This window comes from Melospiza melodia, chromosome 6, assembly GCF_035770615.1.
Source record: "Melospiza melodia melodia isolate bMelMel2 chromosome 6, bMelMel2.pri, whole genome shotgun sequence".
In the NCBI taxonomy this organism is placed as follows: domain Eukaryota; kingdom Metazoa; phylum Chordata; class Aves; order Passeriformes; family Passerellidae; genus Melospiza; species Melospiza melodia.
Genome location: NC_086199.1, coordinates 29,378,278 through 29,398,364, shown reverse-complemented (window position 1 = coordinate 29,398,364; position 20,087 = coordinate 29,378,278). Strand labels below are relative to the sequence as shown.

Below are 20,087 nucleotides of genomic sequence, written 5' to 3'. Positions count from 1 at the left end.
TGAAATACTTTTTGCAGTATGAATTCTTATAGCAAATATCATTTTAGAATATAAGTGTTTCTGGTACTTTATTATGATGTATTTCCTTTTCCTTGAATTACTTTTCCCATGCTTTTAGGAGGGAGGGTTTATGTGTTTCCAAATGGCAGTTTAATGGAAGCTGACACTGACTAAGCACTGTATGTCTCTGACACAGAGATCCTTTTGTCCTTAGACTAAATGAGAGAATGTCAGAGAACTGTTTGAGCACAAGGCAACAGACATTTTTTCCTCACAGCTGCTGAAGCCTGTGAGAAGAGGCATACAGACACAGCATTCCCCAAAATACCTTAAAATGGGTTCTTTCATTAATACAAAGGCATTCAGCCTCAAAGCTGACATTTGCAGTGCAAAATCCAAGTAGAGCAGCAATGAGATTTTATTGCTGCTTTTTCTCAGCTTTCCTTCGGTGCCTCTCTTTCTCCAGATATGTTTTGCAACAACAGATTGATCCTTGCAAACAGCATGTACTGCATGCCATGAAAGGTACTGTATTGCTAGAGCAGGAAGAACAAATGTCTGTGAGTGTGTTGGTTTTGGCTGGGGTAGAGTTGTTTTCCTTGACAATGGCTAGTGTACGGCTGTGTTTTGGATTTGTGCTAAACACAGGGTTGATAATTTAGAGGTGTTTTTTTTATTGCTGAGCAGGGCTTAGAGCCAAGGCCTTTTCTGCTTCTCATACTGCCAGGCTGGTGGGGGGCTGGGGGTGGGAGGAGACACAGCTGGGACCCCAGCTGACCACAGGGACATTCCAGACCATATGGTGTCACACTCAGCATAGGAGCAGGCAAGGACATTTGGAGTGATTGTAGGAGGTTAGAATATAAGAAAATAAGCAACAAGGTAGTGTATAAAGTAAACTTACCCCTAAAGAGTTGCAGCTGGGCTAATTATTAAAGATTAGGAGCAGGCCTGACTTTAACAGGCCACAGCTGTAGCCAATCAGAAGAGTGTTATAAAAGAGTGGTATAAAATTGGTTGGCTGATGTGAGAAGAAGAAAGAGTCAGTGCCTGGAGGAGCTGCCTATGAGAAACATCAAGGAGGTATGGAACTCTTACACTAAGGAGACAACAATATGAACTCTTGCAATATAAATGACAACAAGTGATGCTGTATTAATTCCTTATCTTGCTTTCTTGTGTGTGTGGTTTTTACTTCATCTATTAAACTGCCTCTATCTCAACCCACAGTTTTCTAACTTATTCTTCAGGTTCTCTCCCAGTCTCACTGGAGAAAGATTGAGTGGCTGCATAATGCTTGGTTGCTAAGAGGGGTTAAAGCAAGACAGAGAGAAGCATGCTTTTGTATCTGATTTTTTTAACAAATCTAGAAACTAGAAGTATTTCCACTATAATCCTGAAATTTTCGATTAGGACTGGAGAAACTGGAGTTTATATTCTCAGATCTCAATTCTACTTTGGTCCATGAATTTACTGTACATTACTTACTTCCAGGGCTATTTTATATGAAACAAATTTGATATTTCTTTTTAAAATCTTGTAGGGTGAAATCTACTATGTTTTAAGATAAATACCTTCTATCATTTATTACAGCTTCATCACAGACTTTGGAAAAAAGCCTTTCACAAGAATAAGGAAGAAACGCTTCAGCTGGTAATCCAGCACTCTGAATTTCTGACTGTGAAATCTTATCCTAAATTTTTCAGGCATGCTGAAACACCTTCACTCCAAATTTGCCCTTGTGATGTGAAGTATCCTCATTTCATGTGCAGTACATGCCTACATCTTCATCTACAAACAGCAAAAATCTGCAGTTAATAAATAATGCAAGAGGAGCTATTCAAACACCAAAGAGCAAACACTAAAGATTGTACTTCATGTTGGCCTTAGAAATCCTGGTAGTTCAGCTGTGGAGCCATCCCTTACGATGAGATACTTTCAAATGAGCAATATGGCAAAAACACAACACTGAATATTGAAGACTATTCAAAAGTGGGAACTAGGAAGGACACTTGGGGTATTAAAGGGAGCCATAAATAACCTTGCAAAAGGACTGTCCTAGACAGAGGAACAGATTCTATGAAGCCTACTCAGTCAATGAATATAAACACATAACCTCTTTTTCCCCACCTCCCTTTCCTTTTCCAGTGCTATTGCAGAGATTGCCACCTAGAATAGACTTGGAGAACAAAAAAACATTTTAATCTAACATCTCCTAAGTTTAGGTGATTAGCAAATAGCTAACCCATTAATGCTGGTTTTGACAAGAACGGAGGCCAAAAGTTGTGAAACCTTGCCTGGTAGATAAATGGTACCTTTCTCAGCCATCTGTCTTACAAATGATCCCATACATACAGCTATTATTTCACTCAGACACTGGAAGCTCAGCAATTGTTCATGGCCTCAGTGAAGAATAATACCTGTCATACAGTTTCATTGCTCTGACTTTTAACAGACCTGTTTGCAGCTTGTCTCAAACACTGAACAAGTGCACATGAGGAAGCACCAGAAAAGAATAGGTAAGATAAAATACCAAGGACACTCACATTTCTCTCTATGTATGTTTAAAACACCTCAGAACTGTCCTGAAGAAAATTGCTGCTAAAATTGCAAATGGTTCTTTACTCATTTGTGAGAAAACACTGAACAGTCTGCTGCTTTTGGCTGGTATAATTTTCTTCACACTAACAAGTAAGGGGCTGTGCTTTAAATCTGTGCTGGAAAGAGTGCTGATAATTGAAGGATGTTTTAGTTATTGCTGAGCAGGCCTTGCACATTGTCATGGCCTTTTCTGTTTCGTCAGCCTCAAAGAGGTTGAGGCTGAACAATGAACTGGGAGGGGACACAAGCAGGACACTGACCCCAGCTGACCAGAGGGATAATCCTACACTGTGCAGTTTTGTGCTCAGTATATAAAGCTGGGGCAAGAAGGAAGTGGGGGAAGACACACTGGGAGCGATGGCAGTGTCTTCCCAGGTAAGGGGTACGTTTCTCCTCTTCCCTGGGACATTCTCAGAAGTTACCTCATCACCTCCTCTGACTTGCTTACCTGGTGATGCAGGAGTCTCCAATCTGTCCCTCATCTTGCACAACCTCTCCTCAGGTTCAGGCAGACTGGCAGCATGAACAGTGCTTACACTTCCTTATTCCTAAAAAGCAATAGTGTCATGCTTTTGACGAGTCTCTCACAATCCTCAAAAAAATGCAAATAAATCTAATAGCCTTCTCTTTTATGTTTCCTTATTCTAGGTTTTCTCACAGAAACAAAGAAGTGTTTCCAAATGCTATTTTTCATAAAACCAGTAAAAATTTTGGAAAGGATTCTCATTAAAATCTTAATACTTCTGACAAGTAAATGTGTTTTCTGCAGAAGTCCTAGTTTCAGCATCATGCCAAAGCAAAGAAAGCTTTCATATGTCTATTCTTTCTGAAACAGGAAAAAAACCCCAACTGGTTTGGCTGCAAATCAGCATGATTATTGTTAGTTGCACATGTTGAAGACTTTGTTTTCAATACAGTATGAAACACTATCACTGTTTTCTCATTTATTTTTTACCACATTTTCTTTCTCTTCTCAGGAGAGAAAATACTTGACACAAATACAGGAAAAAATACTTGACACAAATAAAAACTGTTTCTTCCTCTTTGGTGCCAAGAGAATTTCAACACAAGACAGGCTTCAAGTCCTCTGCGTGAGTTATCACAATTTTAGCTACCAGAAACCTCTGAAACAGTTTAAAATATCAATTGGTATTTTGCTAGATATGGATTTTCTACACTTCTAAAGCCACCTGACTTGCTTAGTCAACAAGGTTACTTTTCTACTCTGGATACTGGCCCTGAACATTGAAGATCTAACATAATACTCTGCCTCCATGTAACAGACCTTTACCCTCAGTTTACTTTTGTTCAGTTATTGTAAAAATAAATAGTGAAATACTTTTTGGGCCTGTAATCCCATGTCAACCCCTGCCAAAGCTAGCCACCATCGTTAAAAAATGTTGCCACAATTTAGACTGCATGAGGTGACAGCAGAAAAAAAGACAGTAACAGCTCAAATAGAAAAAGTTTAAATGAAAGAGACATTAAATAGCATTCAGTGCTTCCAGATGATGCACGAAACAGGCTGTAATGATGTGGCACAAAGTAGAAGTTGATGCTTTGAAATTATTAGGGAATTTACTGTTTATATAAATTAATGTCTTACCCCAGTAGTAGTTGACCACTTCCATGGGGAACTATGAAACAAGAGAAAGCTATTTTTAATCTGAGACATTGCAAGCCTTTTTAAGTAGTGGACAGCACTCCTGCTCTGCCTGAAGTAGTGTGTATCTGTATCTTCACAGATGCCACGAGTTGTAGCTGAAGAACAGTTTTCTCAGTCAAATATTATCCATTCAGGAACATACTACCATATATTTTACTTAGGAAACCTAACATACTGAATTAGCAAACTTCCATGTTTGAGCTTCTTCCATGAATCAAAGATGACAAACAAAGCCCTATCTTTTCCTTAATTTACACACAGCAACAAATAAGTCTGATAAGTTATGGAAGTTGTAACATAAATGTATAAAATGACATGGTGAAATTGATCTACAAGAATGTTCAAAAATGAACTGAACATTTTGTTCAATCTACACCAAAATGCTGTCCAGATCAAATTAGCTTCTGATCCACTGGAGATCTATTTCTTTTACCAAGAGGTTCGTACAGGTTGGGCATTGGGGATGTATGGTATTCAACATCTATGGATAACATGAATTCAAGCAAAACTTACCTAGTAACTAGAGTAATTGAACAGTTGCCAGTACTTGTCAACAAGAAATTTTTGAGATTACAATCACAGGGATCACATTTAAGCCTGAAAAGAGAGATGGCAGCAAAAGCAGTTTGTATTGAATATGTGCAAGTAGACCTCACTTGAATCCAAGGGATTGCTTCTTTAAGTGTAGATGAATTCTACCCTTATAGTTTTATTCTTATAGGGTAATTAAAACTGCTTGTGCTTTGATAAAAAAAATTATCAATAAAATTAGATAGCCAAAAGGAGGTATTAACAACTTGAGAATAAGCATTTCATAGGAATGCAAAGTAAATTACCAGGATTCTTTTTAACCTACACAGCCTCTAGGTAGGGTGCTAACTTCAACCTCTAGCAACTATTTTTTTGGAATCTGCTTAGACAGGAAATGCTTTAACCTAGTTTCCACTACTTCTCTTTTAATTAGAGTACTCTAGAGAAAATTTTTATCACTGTAGCAGAAAATAATTTTTATTCAGTTTTGCTAAGATTCAATATAATTTTGCTAGAGTGAAATACAAAAACCTAACTCAAGAACAATTAATATTTTGAATAGAGAACTCAAATAATCCAAACACACTTTTCATCACAGTACAGTATTTAATGACAAAAATCAGGGTTTCCAGTAGTGAGTCAAGAGCAGGTCCCACTTGTTTTTTTCTCTCCCCAGAATGGCACAAAATAATTTCTACATCTTTGAGAACTTCCAAGGAATTGGTTACAATAGATATCAGCAAGTATTACAGTTCTCGCAAATCATGACAAAACCTACCTACCTTTAAGATCAGTTTTAAGAGCACATATTTTTGTTAATATTTCACATAATACACAACTTTTGCTAGACACAAAAGTAACCTTTTAAGACAGAGTTTGCAGTACAGCAGTCAAGTCTAACAATACATAATTTTTATTCTGTTTAGAACTTTAAAAAGATAAAGAAACTAATATTGTTACAATTTACAAATACATTCTTTCATATGAAACATTAACCTGAATCATATTATATGTTATATACATGACTAATAACACTAGGTTCTATACACTACAAGCTAAGTTCCAGAAGGAAACTGCAATGCTCTAAGATTTACCTTTGGATAAACATTTATACACCTTGATTTTTTTCCTAAAAACTACCAAACCTTGTAGTTTAATGAACAGAAAGAACAAAGTAAACAGACAAACCAACTTTTCCTTCATTCAGAAGACTTAGGTTACCTAAAGTTCCCATAGTAAATGGCTTTTGATGGTTGGATTAAAGTCCTGAGTTATGATAAAAAACCATACACTTAAATGGAAGATACGAAACAACCCATAATGCTGAAAAACTCATGTGAGACTAAAGCAATGTTTTAGTGCAGTTCAGCTCACAAGAGGTCTGGAACTTAGCAGTGCAATTATGATCTTGTCCTGTCCAGCTGATATTTATGTAAACACTCGAAAATATATGCCTTTTGATCTAAATTTAGACAGTTAATTATTTTCAGGTTTATCTGACCTGGGTTTTAGACATTTCTTCTAATTATTTGCAAGCATAGAGGACTGGCTTGATGGCATCAGCTCAGAATCTACTTCCTTCTCTCAAGAGAGACTTGTGAGGTTAGCAGCAGAATATAGTTTTAAAAGAATGGAAAATATGACAAGAAGATAGCTATGTGGTCAAAAATGTTCTCCCTGACTGGCCTATAATCCATCTTAAAAAAAAATAGCCTAACATTTTGTATCTAGCAGAAGTTTAATTTCAGTTTAAAAAACAGACTTTTCCCTGGTTAACTGCAGAAATACCCAGTCATTACAACAGCATTTAGATATTTCCAGGGCAAGCATTACTTACACACAGCTCAACAGAGTGTTCAGAACTTGTGTTGTTAATGAACCTGTTCTGATTTATAACAGAAGTGGCCAAATTCCCTTTCAGTGGGTGCTAGATTTGGTAACTGTTGAGCCTGGTGCTAAATAGAGCTAAATGATCCTATGGTACTACACAAATGACCCATTCTCTCATCTCCCCGTGTGAAATTAAATAAAAAGCTTCATACAAAACTGTTTAAATTACAGGGAAAAAAACCCCAAAACCCAAACAGATGTTAAGTTTGAATGCAGTCAGCTAACTAGACAGTGACCTTAGTTCAAATGAGAATACTTTCCTAAAGGCAAGCATCTTTTTATGAAATGGGCATTTCCATGAAATTTTCAGTTACTTCAGGTTGCAGTAAGTAAAATATTCTGAATTACTACAGTAGCTTTTATCTCTCTTACAAGCACTGCTCTGAGAATTTTAGACTGTTGTGTCATTAATAATGCAAAAATCATATTCTACAATGAATACAGTACATTCATATAATGCCAGCTTTTCTCTGGTAAGATGAGGGTGAACATGAAGAGCAGGCATTTTCAGAAGATGAAGGCTGTACCTCCTGCAAGGATTTATTTTCTAGCTTACTGGTTTAAGAAAAGAAAAAAATCAACATATTTTTCTCTTTTCATTCTTGTAGCAGATTAGACCATCTTAAAAATGTTAAGGAAACAGCTGTGAAGGAAAAAGGTAGCCTACTTATTTTTGTAAGAGAAACACAGTGCATATATTGCATATAATGAATGCAGATGAAATAGAGTCATCCTTCCAGTGACAACATATTGAAAGCTGAGACTCAAACTAGAAGTTGATTCTAGTGTACCAAGACATGCTTATTTGAAAGCCTCTATATTAAAAAATCAGACAACTTGCTAGCAGAGAAGGCATTAAAATTAGACACATTTCTGAAGTGTTCCAAAAACTGGAGAATTTATGAAAAACAGATGTCTTGAAAATAGTGCACTCTCATCTTCCCAGGCCTTTGCATTCTCATTTTCATGGGCCTTTAGCCACACAATCACGGGTAAAAGGAAACGCTATTTTATATCAAGATTGCTGAATTGTAGATTGTGTTTGAGGCACAGCTATGTGCGTATAGATGTACAAATTACTTTTTTCCTCTATTTTGAAACCTCAAGCATACATTCTCTAGGTTTCAGCATACTATTCAAATAATCAATCTGAAAGTGAAAATAGGAACATGTAAAATGCTGATATGAATGAAATTCAGATATGCACTTCTGAATGCTGGTGCACATGCACATCCTACATTAGAAGAAACAATTTTTTTTCTTTTTCCCAGGACAAAGCAGTTTGTCCTCCATTATAGCTACAACCCCAGATGTTTAATTCTAATGTTCATTCACATTCTGCTGATGCTACATTAAATGAAGAAAATTATACCCCTTCTTTGGATTTTATCTCCACACACATGTCCACAATCAGTTCAATCTTTCTTTTTATACAACCATGGAAGAATATTACTATTTTAATCCTGATCAGCTTGTCATTTGGTCCTTTTCCAATGTCTGCTTTCACTCCTGTAACAACTGAAACACAGGTAGAAAGTACCGCAGGACTGTGTAGCAATATTAAAAAAGAGGAACAGAAGGAAGTCAGAAAAGTAGAAACGCAACACTTTTTCCTGCACAGAAACTGAAAGAATGCATCTCCACTGAATGGGAAGGAAAAAGCACACAGAAGACTGGATCTCCTGTAAAAGTTGCTGATTGTAGCCTTTTCAGCTTCTCTTGAGAAGATTTCAACTTTGGGCAGTATCTCAGCATTTGTGCTTCATGGCAAGCTGAAAAAGGAATAAAAAAATTAATTAAAGAGATATCGCCGAGAACGAGAGCTGTATCAATCTAATGTGGCTAGTGTGGATAAGAGGAGTTTGTAACACAAATTCTTCAAAAGATGCCTGAAATCCATTAACTTCTTTGCATAGAGCTATACAGTCATTCCCCTTCCTGGGACACACAGGCAAAGCCTCTCTCTGCCATGCTGAGGAGGCAGGATTTATCTGCTTTCCCAGCTGTGTTTCCCTATGCTCCATTATTTTGCTGTCTGAGAGGAAGGCTAGAGCAAGACACCAGAAACAAAGACATGCTTAGAAGAATAGTAATTTTGACCCAGTGATTTTGATTATTAACTACAATCAGAAATTCCAGACAAGTAATTTAAAACACGTATTCAGGAGCTCTGCCACTACAAAATGATGAAAAATAAAGGACTGATTGCCTTTCCACCTCTGTGATTACCAATTATTTCCATTTCAAATAATTCAAAAATGCACTTAACTGGGAATGAGAGGGAGAAGAAAGAGATGAAGCGACTTAAAACCTGTAAAAAATGCGTAGACAAACGCCCTTTGCAAACCAGGCAGAGAGCTTAGGGTTAGGTTCCATATAATAAAAAATTGCTATCTGGAGATAATAGCATGCTAACAAAACTGAGATGAGTGAGCTGTCTGGGAAATCACCTAGAAATCAGAACTAGTAGCAGCAGTTAAAATTCACTCATTTGCTAACGGTGAAATGATGACCAATAAATGACTCAAACTAAACTGTCATAAACCTTTGATACTCAAGGATATGGTTACAAATACGCTTTTAAAAGAAATTAATGTTTGTAGTGATATACTAGAATTGCATTTAAGCACTAAAGAACTTAAACCAACACTCTCCTTTCTTTCCTCAAACAGAATTGTTTCTTAAATGTGGCAGGCAACTCTGAGAAGTTTTTCTTTTACATCATTTATAACTTTGAGATCCTGAGCAGTCACCAACAAATGGAAGGGATTTTTTAGAGGCAAAGAAGGTGAAGAAGGTGTCACAAAGAGGATTCAATACCTACCCTGAGCTAAGTTCAAGCCTTTATACAACAAAGTATAGATACATGCTTTCATTCAACAAACTATGACAGCCAAATGTCTGACTTTATCCTGCTGAAATCTTACCTTATGTGCAGTTTCTGCAAACTGCTGAGCACTGTTTTTCAGCTCCTCTGTCTTCTCTTCCGCCCGACCTAGCCTTTCACCACGCTCATTCAAGGCCTGACTTGCCTTCTGTACTGCGCTCGTCACACTGTCTGCTGCTGAATGGAGTATGCTGTTTCCTGCAACACCAAGAAGCCATTAGAGTACTCAGTAATAAATACAATTAATTGAATTTATAACGTTCTAGAGCTGGTTTGCCATTTGGACTGGCCTTACTTCACTATAATCTCTTGAGGTGTTTGTAGAGAACAATGAAATCTCCCCTGAGCCTCCTTGAGACTAAACAAGCCCAGCTCCCTCAGCTGTTCCTCGAAAGACAAGTTCGTTCCCAGGACCTCTCAGAGCCTTGTTGCCCTTCACTGGACACACTCCAGTACTTCAATGCCATTTTTAAAGTGAGGGGCCCAAAACTGAACGTGGCACTCGAGGTGTGGCCTCACCAGCGCCGAGTGCAGAGCGATGGTCACCGCCCTGCTCCTGCTGGCCACGCCATTGCTGATACAGGCCAGGATGCCCCTGGCCTTCTTGGCCACCTGGGCCCAGCCCTGGCTCACACTGAGCCTGCTGCTGACCTGCACCCCAGGCCCCTTTCTGCGGGACAGCCACTCTGCCCAGCCTGCAGCACTGCCTGCGACTGCTGCAGCGCAAGAGCAGGACCTGGCACTTGGCCTTAGTGAGCCCCATGCTGCTGTCCTTAGCCCACTGGCTGAGTCTGTCCAGATCCCTCTGCAGAGCCTTCCTTCCCTCCAGAGATCAACACTCCCACCCATCTTGGTATCACTGTAAATCTACTGAGGGTGCCCTCAATCTCCACATCCAGATCATCAATAAAGATGTTAACCAGAATTGGCACCAAAAGGGAGCCCCGGAGAACACTGCTAGTGATGGGGCGCCAACTGGATTTAGTTCCATTCACCACAACTCTGTGGGCCTGGACATCCACCCACATTTTTATCCATCAAAGAGTCCACCCATCTAAGCTGCAAGCAGCCAGCTGATCCAGAAGGATGCTGTGGTAGATGGTGTCAAGCACTTTACTGAGTCTAGATAAACAACATCCACAGCTTTCCCCTCATCTACTGAACAGGTCACTTTGTCATAGACAGACATCAGCAGAGTCAAGCAGAACCTTCCTCTCATAATCCATGTTGGCCGGGCTTGATACCCTGGTAGTCCTGGCTGTTTCATTTTTTCAACAGTGTTAAAACCAAATATATAATGCTCTTAAATGAGTTATTGTGGTAAAGGTATGAAACAAATTCAACACAGTCAAAGCGAGCACTACAGCACATCTGCTGTTAAACTCTGTTGTTCTTACCAGCATACAAGGACAAGTGAAAATAGACAAAAACACAGACTGCTTTTCTCATTAATCTGAGGAAGTGTACCTACTTCAAAAATATTCTCGGGTTAAAAAATCAAATCCAAACATCAATTTAAAGGGCTACTTTGCTACTAGTTTATTGTAGTTTAGCCCCAGCCAGCAACCAAGCACCACACAGCTCCTTGCTCACTCTCCCACCAGCGGGACTGGGGAGAGAATTAGAAAGGTAAAAATCAGAAAACTGATGGGGTGAGATACAGACAGTTTAATAGAGAAAGCAAAAGCTAAGCACTAAAATAAAGTAAAACAAGGAATTAATTCACTCCTTCCCATGGGCAGGCAGGTGTCCAGCCAACTCCAGGAGAGCAGGCACACAGAAACAGTTCCTCATGAAAACAAACGTGATTACCCCAAACTTCCTCCCCTTCCTCCTTCTTCCTCTCACTTTATGCACTGAGCATGATGTCATATGGTCTGGAATATCCCTTTGGTCAGCTGTCCAAGCTGTGTCTCCTCCTACCAACCTCCCATGCAGGCCAAACTTCCTTGCCAGCATGGCCAGAACAAAAAGTAGAAAAGGCCTTGGTTCTGTGCAAGCCCAGCTCAGCAATAACAAAAAACATCTCCATATTATCAACCCCATGTTCAGCACAAACCTATCACATTGCCCTGTACCAACCACTGAGAAAAAAATCAACACAGCTGAAACTAGCATACAGTTTCATTAGAAAAAAGAACAAACAATCCTTTCAGACTCAGTTTTCAAATGATAATCCTTTCCTTAGAAAGGCCAAACAAACAATGAATAGTGAAGCTAAAGGCTGCCCTGAGTAGCCTGTGAAGCACGGTACAAGCTGCATATGCAGGAATTCCTGAGATAAAGAAAACTGCCTTGCAATTTTAAGCTAAAACTCAACTAGTATTAAACTATGGAGGTGAGGGAGAGACTTAAGAACCTACACAAAGTGACTCACAGATGATGAGTCAATATGAGAAACAGCCATAAAAGAACATCCTGGCCTCCTAAATACCAATATTGTTACATTTTGCACATCAGGAGTTAAAAAAAAGAAAAAAAAAGTAGATGTGGAACTGCTACAGGTTTGGGGTTTTTTTTCTATTGTTGCATTTAGAAAAGGAATATAATACTGGCATTCTTGTTGAAGAGATTAATATCTAACAATATTGTGAGCTGGAACTTTGCAGATACAGAATAATCTTTTCAAGTGATCTCCTTTCAGACACTGAGGAGTTTGATTGTTAAACCAAGCAACTTCACATCCTGCACACTTTCTTACTTTGAAACTTTTCAGTCAATTGCTATTTTGTTTATAATTTTTTAAAGGAGATTATTATTTTGGCTTCTGTTCAGGCAGCTTTTCAAATAAACACATGTACTGAGCAACACTGCACTGGAAATAGTTTTCCTTTTTTGGTGGTGTGATCTAATGGCTTTGGCCTCTTGTATCGTGTTAGTTCTCTAGGACAAGAGTTTTAAAAGCTCCCAACACTGAATTAAATCAGTTTTTTACAAGATCACAAAGCCTCTGCTGAATTCAAGGAAAGTAGGCTACATGGACAAACTTATAAAACTAAGCATCTTCTGAAGTTTTAAAATGTGTTGGGGAGCAGACTAACATATTGCTGACCTTCTATCATGTCAATAGGTAACTACAGAACAAAAATATTTTTCATTTTCTATAGTCCTAAAATATTCCTTATTTTCTATACTCCTACTGTTTGTAGATTTGTGGCCAAAGTTTGGTATCAGTTACTCCACGTTATTTTCAGCACAGAAGAATGAACTTGAAAGTTTGGCACAGTGACAGTAACTATTTTTCCCTCTAGCTAACACAATATTGTGTTCTCTCCAGGTAAGATCTGCTGTATTTTCTCACAGGCAGTGACTTGCAGAGAAGCTGCTATTCTGAGACTGTTCCTAAGAACTACTTCTGGAGTATCCTTACCAATGGAATGTCAGTAAAACAATAAAAAAAAATCTGCGCTCATCTATGAGCCACTCAGAAACCCACATGTCAATAGACTATGGAATTTCATCAGTGTATTTCTAGAGCATGTGTAGGTGGTTGCTGGTATGACTGACTATGCCTCATCCCTGTATTAGTATCACTGCAGGAATAGCAAGCCTTGCACTGGACATATTGGAAAATCATTCACATGAATAAATAATCTACACCCTGCAAAACTTTTAAGCTGTTCTTCAGGAGGTAACTACTCTGATTCAAAATATCCTGAGAGATGTTTTCCATGCTGATGGATTCCTTTAGGATTTCATTAGTAAAGCTCCTCATACTGTCTTTCACAATATCCTTCTAGACAAAATGTCCAGCACACAGCTGGATAAAGAGAGCATATGATGGGTGAGCAACTGGCTCATGGCTCAGGTGCAAAGGGTTACAGTGAATGGGGTGACACCAGGCTGCCGACCTGTCACAAGTAGGGCTCTGCAGGGCCCAGTTTTCAACATCTTCAAAAAGGACTTGGATGCAGGAATCAGATGTATACTAAGTTTTCAGATAATACTAAATCGGGAGGAGTTGTTGACACCCATCATGGCAGAGAGGCCCTGCAGAAAGACCTTGACAAATTAGAAGGCCATGCAATCACCAGCTACATGAAGTTCAACAAAGGAAGGTGCTGGATTCTGCACTTGGGATGAAGCAACCCTGGATTTATGTATAGACTGAAGAACAAGATGCTGGAGAGCAGCGCCATGGTCAATGTCAAGTTGAACCTGAGCCAGCAGTGCCCTGGAAGCCAGGAGGGCCAGGGGGCATCAGGCACAGCATCACTGGCCAGGCAAGGGAGGGGATTGTCCTGCTCTGCTCACCTCGAGTCCTGTGTGCAGTTTTCAGCACCACAACACTCAAAGGATGTAAAGCTATTGGAGGGTGTCCAAAGAAGGACTGCAAAGGTGGTGAAGGATCTAGAGCAGAAGCCATACGAGGAGTGGTTGAGGTCACCTGGCTGGTTCAGCCTGAAGGAGACTGAGGGCAGAACTCACAGCAGTCTACAACTTCTCCTGAGGGGAAGAGGAGGGGCAGGCACGGACTGACCTGTTCAGTTTAGTTTGGATATTAGCAAAAGGTATTTTACCCAAAAGGTGTTTGGGCAGTGGACAGGCTCCCCTGGGCAGTGGTCACAGCACCAGCCTGACAGAGCTCAAGCAGCATTTGACAACGCTCTCAGACACATGGTGTGATTCCTGGGGTCTCCTGTGCAGAGCCAGGTGCTGAACTTTGATAACCCTTGTAGGTCCGTATCAAGAGGCTCTTACACCCCAAGAAGTCAGCTTTAGGACTTCTATCATGCACAATGAAAAACAGATGCTTTAGCCACCATGCCCAATACCTGAAAGACACAGGAATACTGTCGTAATCAAGTATGCAAAGAAACTAATTGGTCTCTAGAGATACCATTATTTAGATTGCATCATTTGTTTTATCACACATTCATAAAAGGTTCATCACATTCTTTATTAGCCATATCAAATAATTTCAGCTCAATGCAGAGATTTATCTCTAGATTAGTGATCAGACTCTACAGTGACTGATTTGCAAACACGAGTATTCAATTTTAATTGTACGTGCATTAATAAAGCATTTAGCAACTACCTACTTCTGAGAAGGAAATAAATGCAGTTAGCTTTGATTATTTGTAATTAGTATTCTTGCTATCACTGTTCATTTTCTCATTATTGTTTTCAGTAAATTTTTCTTATCTCAAGCACTAATCTTTGCCTTTTGTGCTTTCTGCTGGAGGGGGAGGGGAAGTGAATGCTGTCACAGTTTTGGTTGAAGCACTAGAGAGAGAAATACCATTCCTAAACCACAATGCTGCTATAAAAAACAAAATACAAGACTAAAATACATTTTGCACTGATCTGATTTGAATGTTCTCTATGTTTCAAGAAAAATTCTGAAGATGTTAACAAAAATCAGTGGACAATTATGAAAATTATAAAAATGCAAGAATCAGCAGACATTTTCAATAAAATTTTTAGAGCAAAATAAATATATAGTGATACTTAACTAATATATTTTCCAAGTCTACAATACTATTTGTGGCTTTGGGGTTTTCTTGAGTGAAAGAGTATCTTTATATGTATCTTGACTAAATTATTTCCATAAACTTCTCCAAAAAAGAACCACCCCTACTTTTAGCTCAAAAACTATCATCTCAAACATATCAAATACATCTGGATGATTTCTGGTGTTTTAACTCCCATATTTAAATATATGCAAACCAGAAACACAAAAATGAAAGAAAATCAACATAGCCTGAAACACAGCAGACTATTAGCTGACAAAAAGTTGAAAGCAGCACATGAACAGAATGACTTCTGCAGACCATTGGAAATTAAATTTAATTATGTTGTGAAGATGAGGTCTTAAAAAACAAACAAAAAAACCCCCCAAAACATGACAAAATAAATTCATTTCTCAGTGTGGCTTGCAAAATCTTAGATCAAGAAAAAGCTGTATTACAAAAAAACCAACCCTTATTGTGGTTCTGCAAGGCACTAGAAAAATCTCTTCTCTGGGCAGTTAAGTAGCAAAAGTTTTCCTGCTACAGTCATAAGTAAAAGGAAGTTTTATCTCTGATGCTAGTGCCTTTTTATTTTAAACAGTGATATAGGGGCCATTAGAGTAAAACAAAAAAGATTTTTTTCATTGATGAGGTATCTTGATAATTAAAATACCTCCTGCTCTCTTGAGATTTTCTTTTATTCAGTACTCCACAGCAACAATATCATGTAAATTATTCATACTTTTGAACAGCTTAACTAATTACAGAGTCAAATTCCAAGCAGTAGAATCAGAAAAATTACTTTAGCATTATCATTGCATCATTCTGTTACAGGAATTTGTCTCTGATCATTACTCTGGTCAAAATCTTGTTAATCTTGGGGTGAGGGCAAGGTATGTGGATTATGCTGTTACTTTTACTGCATTTTCAGCAAATTTATTCTTTTTAAGCAAATATCTTCTTATAGATATATCCCAACAAATTAAAATCAGTATTAAATTACATTCCATCATGATGATTAATTTTAAATGGGGGGATTGGGCTTCTAGCCCAATAAGGGACCTCTGATCTCCAGAGGGAAGAAAATGGGAAAAACTTCATCTCTGAAGATCCAAATGTGAAAAAACTTCGTATGTAATAACTCTGAAAACCCTGCAGGAAGAAAGTCTGATTTGTTCTCTAGAAAGGATAATTTTCTTGGGGAGTATAAAATCAATAATGCCCAAAAACCTTACTGTGAAGTGACATTTACCCATTATGACAATTTTGTGTTCAAGAGGCTTACTCTGGAAAAGTTCTGGAATTCAGCAGGATCTCATATTACAGCCAACCTGACAAGAAGCAGAACGTGTAATTAAAACAAAGAACAGCAGCTATGCACCATGCAAGCTCCTGTTTGTCAATGAGCCGGCAAATTTAAATATTAATCTTAGATGCTGCTCCCCTGGGGTCACAAGTGAGAGCTGTGAGCATCGTGAACACTGAAAAAACTTGCAAGCTTTGCTGATTTTGATCAGCTGACAGGTAAAATAACTGGAAATGGGATAACTCCCATGTCAATTTTTACTGATATTAATGTCATTCTATAAAGAAATAATGTGAGGGTTTTTTTTTTTGTTAAATCCTTCCAGCCATTTCTGCCATTAATAAAATGCTGTACTTACTACATTTCTTCATGACCACACACTGAAATATTCAAACAAACAAGTTTGATTCAAAAGTGGAATATTTTTCCATAGGGAATATTCAGAATGATGGAACAGATTTCATATAGAATAAGAAAATCCCCCAACCAATGACTACTATGAAAAGTTATATTTAATATTTAAAAGAAAAAAAAATCTATTTTTAATGAAAGCCTATGGTATAAATGATGCAAAAAGAATCAGTCACCAGCCTGGGCTAATGCTCAGTCCCTGAGCAATGTCTACCTTGGGAAAAGGTAGTTTCCCCTCCAGTTTTATTGCTGAGCATGCTGTTACATGGCATGGAGCATCTCCTTGGTCAGTTTTGGTAAGATTCCCTGTTTGTGTCCCCTCCCAGGCCATTTTATGGGGGACAAGGCAGAAGGAAGAGACCATGAAGGTCTTGACACTGTGTAAGCACACCTCACCTAAAACACTGGGGTGTTACCAACACAGTTTTGGTCACAAATATAAAATACAACACTGTACTGGCTGTTATGAAGAAAAACAAGCTCCATCACAGCCAAAACCAACAGAAAGCCGAACACACTTTTCCCTGACAAGGCAGTCCAAAGGGTTAACACATCTCCTGATGCAATTTTGTTGTATTGTTTCAAATTGAATTCACTGAAGTATTGACATTTCTTTTAGAATGGGTAGGAGAGTTAGAGAGCAACATGCCCTGGAAATGAACCACAGGATTCTGTTAAATAAAGTTAGTTCCTGCAGACATTGTGTCAATACTATTGATTGAGCTTCTGCTTAAGTAGTGTTAATTATTATTGAGAAACATAATGCATTAACCTGCAACAATGGAGGTATGGAACACAGTGTATTTGTCAACACATTCCTATTTCTTAATCAGGTAAGTGAGTTTGAAAATTCTGTGTTTGCCACTTAAGCAGCATATTCAAAATCACCATCATCTATTACCACATAAACTGAAAATAAAGTTATGGCTCATGAGTAAGAATGAAAACTGAGTAAGAACTGTTCAAGGTCAGGATAAAATCAGTCAAGAGCAATGGCTGCAAACCATCAAATGAAAAATGCAGCATCAGACCTGAGAGCAACTAGCTGTGCCAGCCCTTCCTCAGGGAAATGCAGGAGCTATATGGACAGTATTTTAGCACCATCCCAATCACCTAAGGCCAGTATGACTGACGTATGTTTATGTCTGAATAGCTTTTTCTGCTAATTATGCACATTACTCTCATCTGTTTCAATCAACCACTGTCAATAAAAACCAGCTTGAACATTGCTCTTATAGAGAGCACTTTACAAAAACCCAATCTCTTCCTCCACCTCCAAACTGTACTGAATCACTGAAAACAACACTTTAGAATGAAACAAGTGACCACAGAAAGCTCAAGAGGCAATTACAGGTTTTGCTGATCTGAAAGTTTCTCCTAAGTCTGTCAAGGTTCAGGCGACTCCCACACATTAGCTATATTCACCAATCAAAATCATAGATTTTGTTGGAAGAAAGAACTATGCCATAAAAAAAAAAAGTTAAGAGCTGCTCATTACTACAACACAGCACTGAAGACATGAAGGCAAACCTCTTCTACTGCTAAGACTGCCATGAAACTGCTCACAATAAGGAATACCTTAGTCTGGAACGATACTCAAGAAACACCACAATAATTATAAAGGATTTAGTGAAGTCTGAGCATCTAACTCAGGATGCTACATAATTTCAACATCAACTGATGAAATCTCAATGGATGGTCTACCTCACACATCCATTAGCTGCCTCTCCTTGCTGAGTACATTTATTTTGTTGAAATCATCATTACCACAGAGTTACATTTCCTAGACTAACATTAACCCATGGCTTTCCATCACATCTGTAACACAACAGCTGATTATAAAGGTCCACAGGACAAACATGTTCTTTCCCTCCTTCTTCACTGTTACACATCCTTTCATGCATATTGGTGCTGTGCTGACAGCCTTGGTTAAGAGCTTCTTGAATAAAAGAGGGAAGAGCTACTAAAAAGACCCAAACAGAAAAAAACATCTCTCACTGACCTCTCTTAAACAGCCATGTGAAAGCCTTGTTAAACAGCTTGAGATAAGAAACAGTACTTCTGTGATTGTAATCCTGTAAGATGATACATTCTTACAACTTAATGAATTCCACACAAATTGAATGTTCTCTAGATAATTTCAATATTTAAATTATCATCCAGAAAGGATGCCTAAGTGACCTGAAAGACAGTACATTTATAAAAGGTACAATCTTCACTGGATTTCCAGCTTTGAAAACTTGAATCTGAACTTAAATATGAACATCAACTTCTCAATTTATCTTTCAAACATAACTTACTTCCCAAATTATATTTGACCATAAAATCTAGAAGTCTCACAGCCTGGACAGCAGGATTGCCATGGACTTTCATTTCTTTGAAAGTAAACAAAACATTTCTCTAAGTCTTTGCACCTGAATCTGGAACGTTTATAGCCTTCAAAAAGCCTGGCAACTATTTTGATATAAGTGGTACATATTCTGCACTGAATTAAGCCTTTACCAATCATGCAACATTAAGAATCATTGTACTCCCAAGGGACACAATCAATGTGTCCTTTGATTTTACCTTTGTAAAAATCTTATTCTACCCTGAAAAGAAATATAGGTTTCAGAGTAAGAAGTGATCCCAAATTTAAACTGGTTACAGTACTTTCCCCTGTTCCCATGTGGGCTAGGCAATTTCTTCTGACACATCTGGATCTTTTAATATCCATCAATACAAAAACTGGCCAGGAACAAATTTAAATATAAAAAGGCAGGCAAATATTGTGTATTATGCTGAAGCAAAGAGACTTAAAAATTAATCTAATCTGGTATTTTGTTCAAAGGATGTAAGAAAGAAAAAGGAAAAAAAAAAAAAACAAACCCAGTATATTATGAATGCATTTTAAACCTCAGTAAAACTATTCATATTTGACCCATACTTTTCAGTCTTACTGATCTGCAATGAAATAAAGCCTATAATATCATAGTAACATATAATATTTTATACTGTAGCATGTTCTAATACAACCCTAGTTTGTCACTTCATTGCTTCTGAACATTATTTACATTGCCCACAATTTATTTTTGTGTATCTGAAATCTTGTACTTTTAGTAAAAAAGAGAGCAAATTTATCTCAACTCTTACATGAAGAAAACGTGTATTTTATTCCTGCTAGTAGTTAAATAATACCTATAACCTTGGGAGTTAAACAGATGCTTGCAAGTTATTTCTAACAATAACAAAGAACACTTTGTGTATCACAGCATTATACTTTTAAAAAGGTCCTACCAATTACAGAGGATATATGAGGCAAAATGATCATCCTGACTGTTCAGCATCTTCATTAGCAAGCAA

At 38.0% G+C, this 20,087-nt stretch overlaps 1 protein-coding gene and 1 long non-coding RNA gene across 2 annotated transcripts in view; one reads left to right on the top strand and one right to left on the bottom strand.

Annotated features, from left to right (window-relative positions):
* The first annotated feature begins 435 nt into the window (after window positions 1-435).
* Window positions 436-3,530, top strand: LOC134420353 (uncharacterized). Its single transcript, XR_010028316.1, has 2 exons — window positions 436-525; window positions 1,594-3,530. It is a non-coding gene; the product is annotated as an uncharacterized LOC134420353 (long non-coding RNA).
* Window positions 3,531-5,384: 1,854 nt separating this feature from the next.
* Window positions 5,385-20,087, bottom strand: part of STXBP6 (syntaxin binding protein 6) — a 97,588-nt gene continuing 82,885 nt past the window's right edge. The window contains exons 5-6 of the mRNA XM_063160457.1: window positions 9,616-9,773; window positions 5,385-8,460 (exon numbers count right to left, since the gene is read on the bottom strand). Of these exons, the coding sequence (XP_063016527.1) occupies window positions 8,437-8,460; window positions 9,616-9,773 (182 nt within the window). The 3' untranslated portion in view covers window positions 5,385-8,436. The remainder of the gene's footprint in view (window positions 8,461-9,615; window positions 9,774-20,087) is intronic.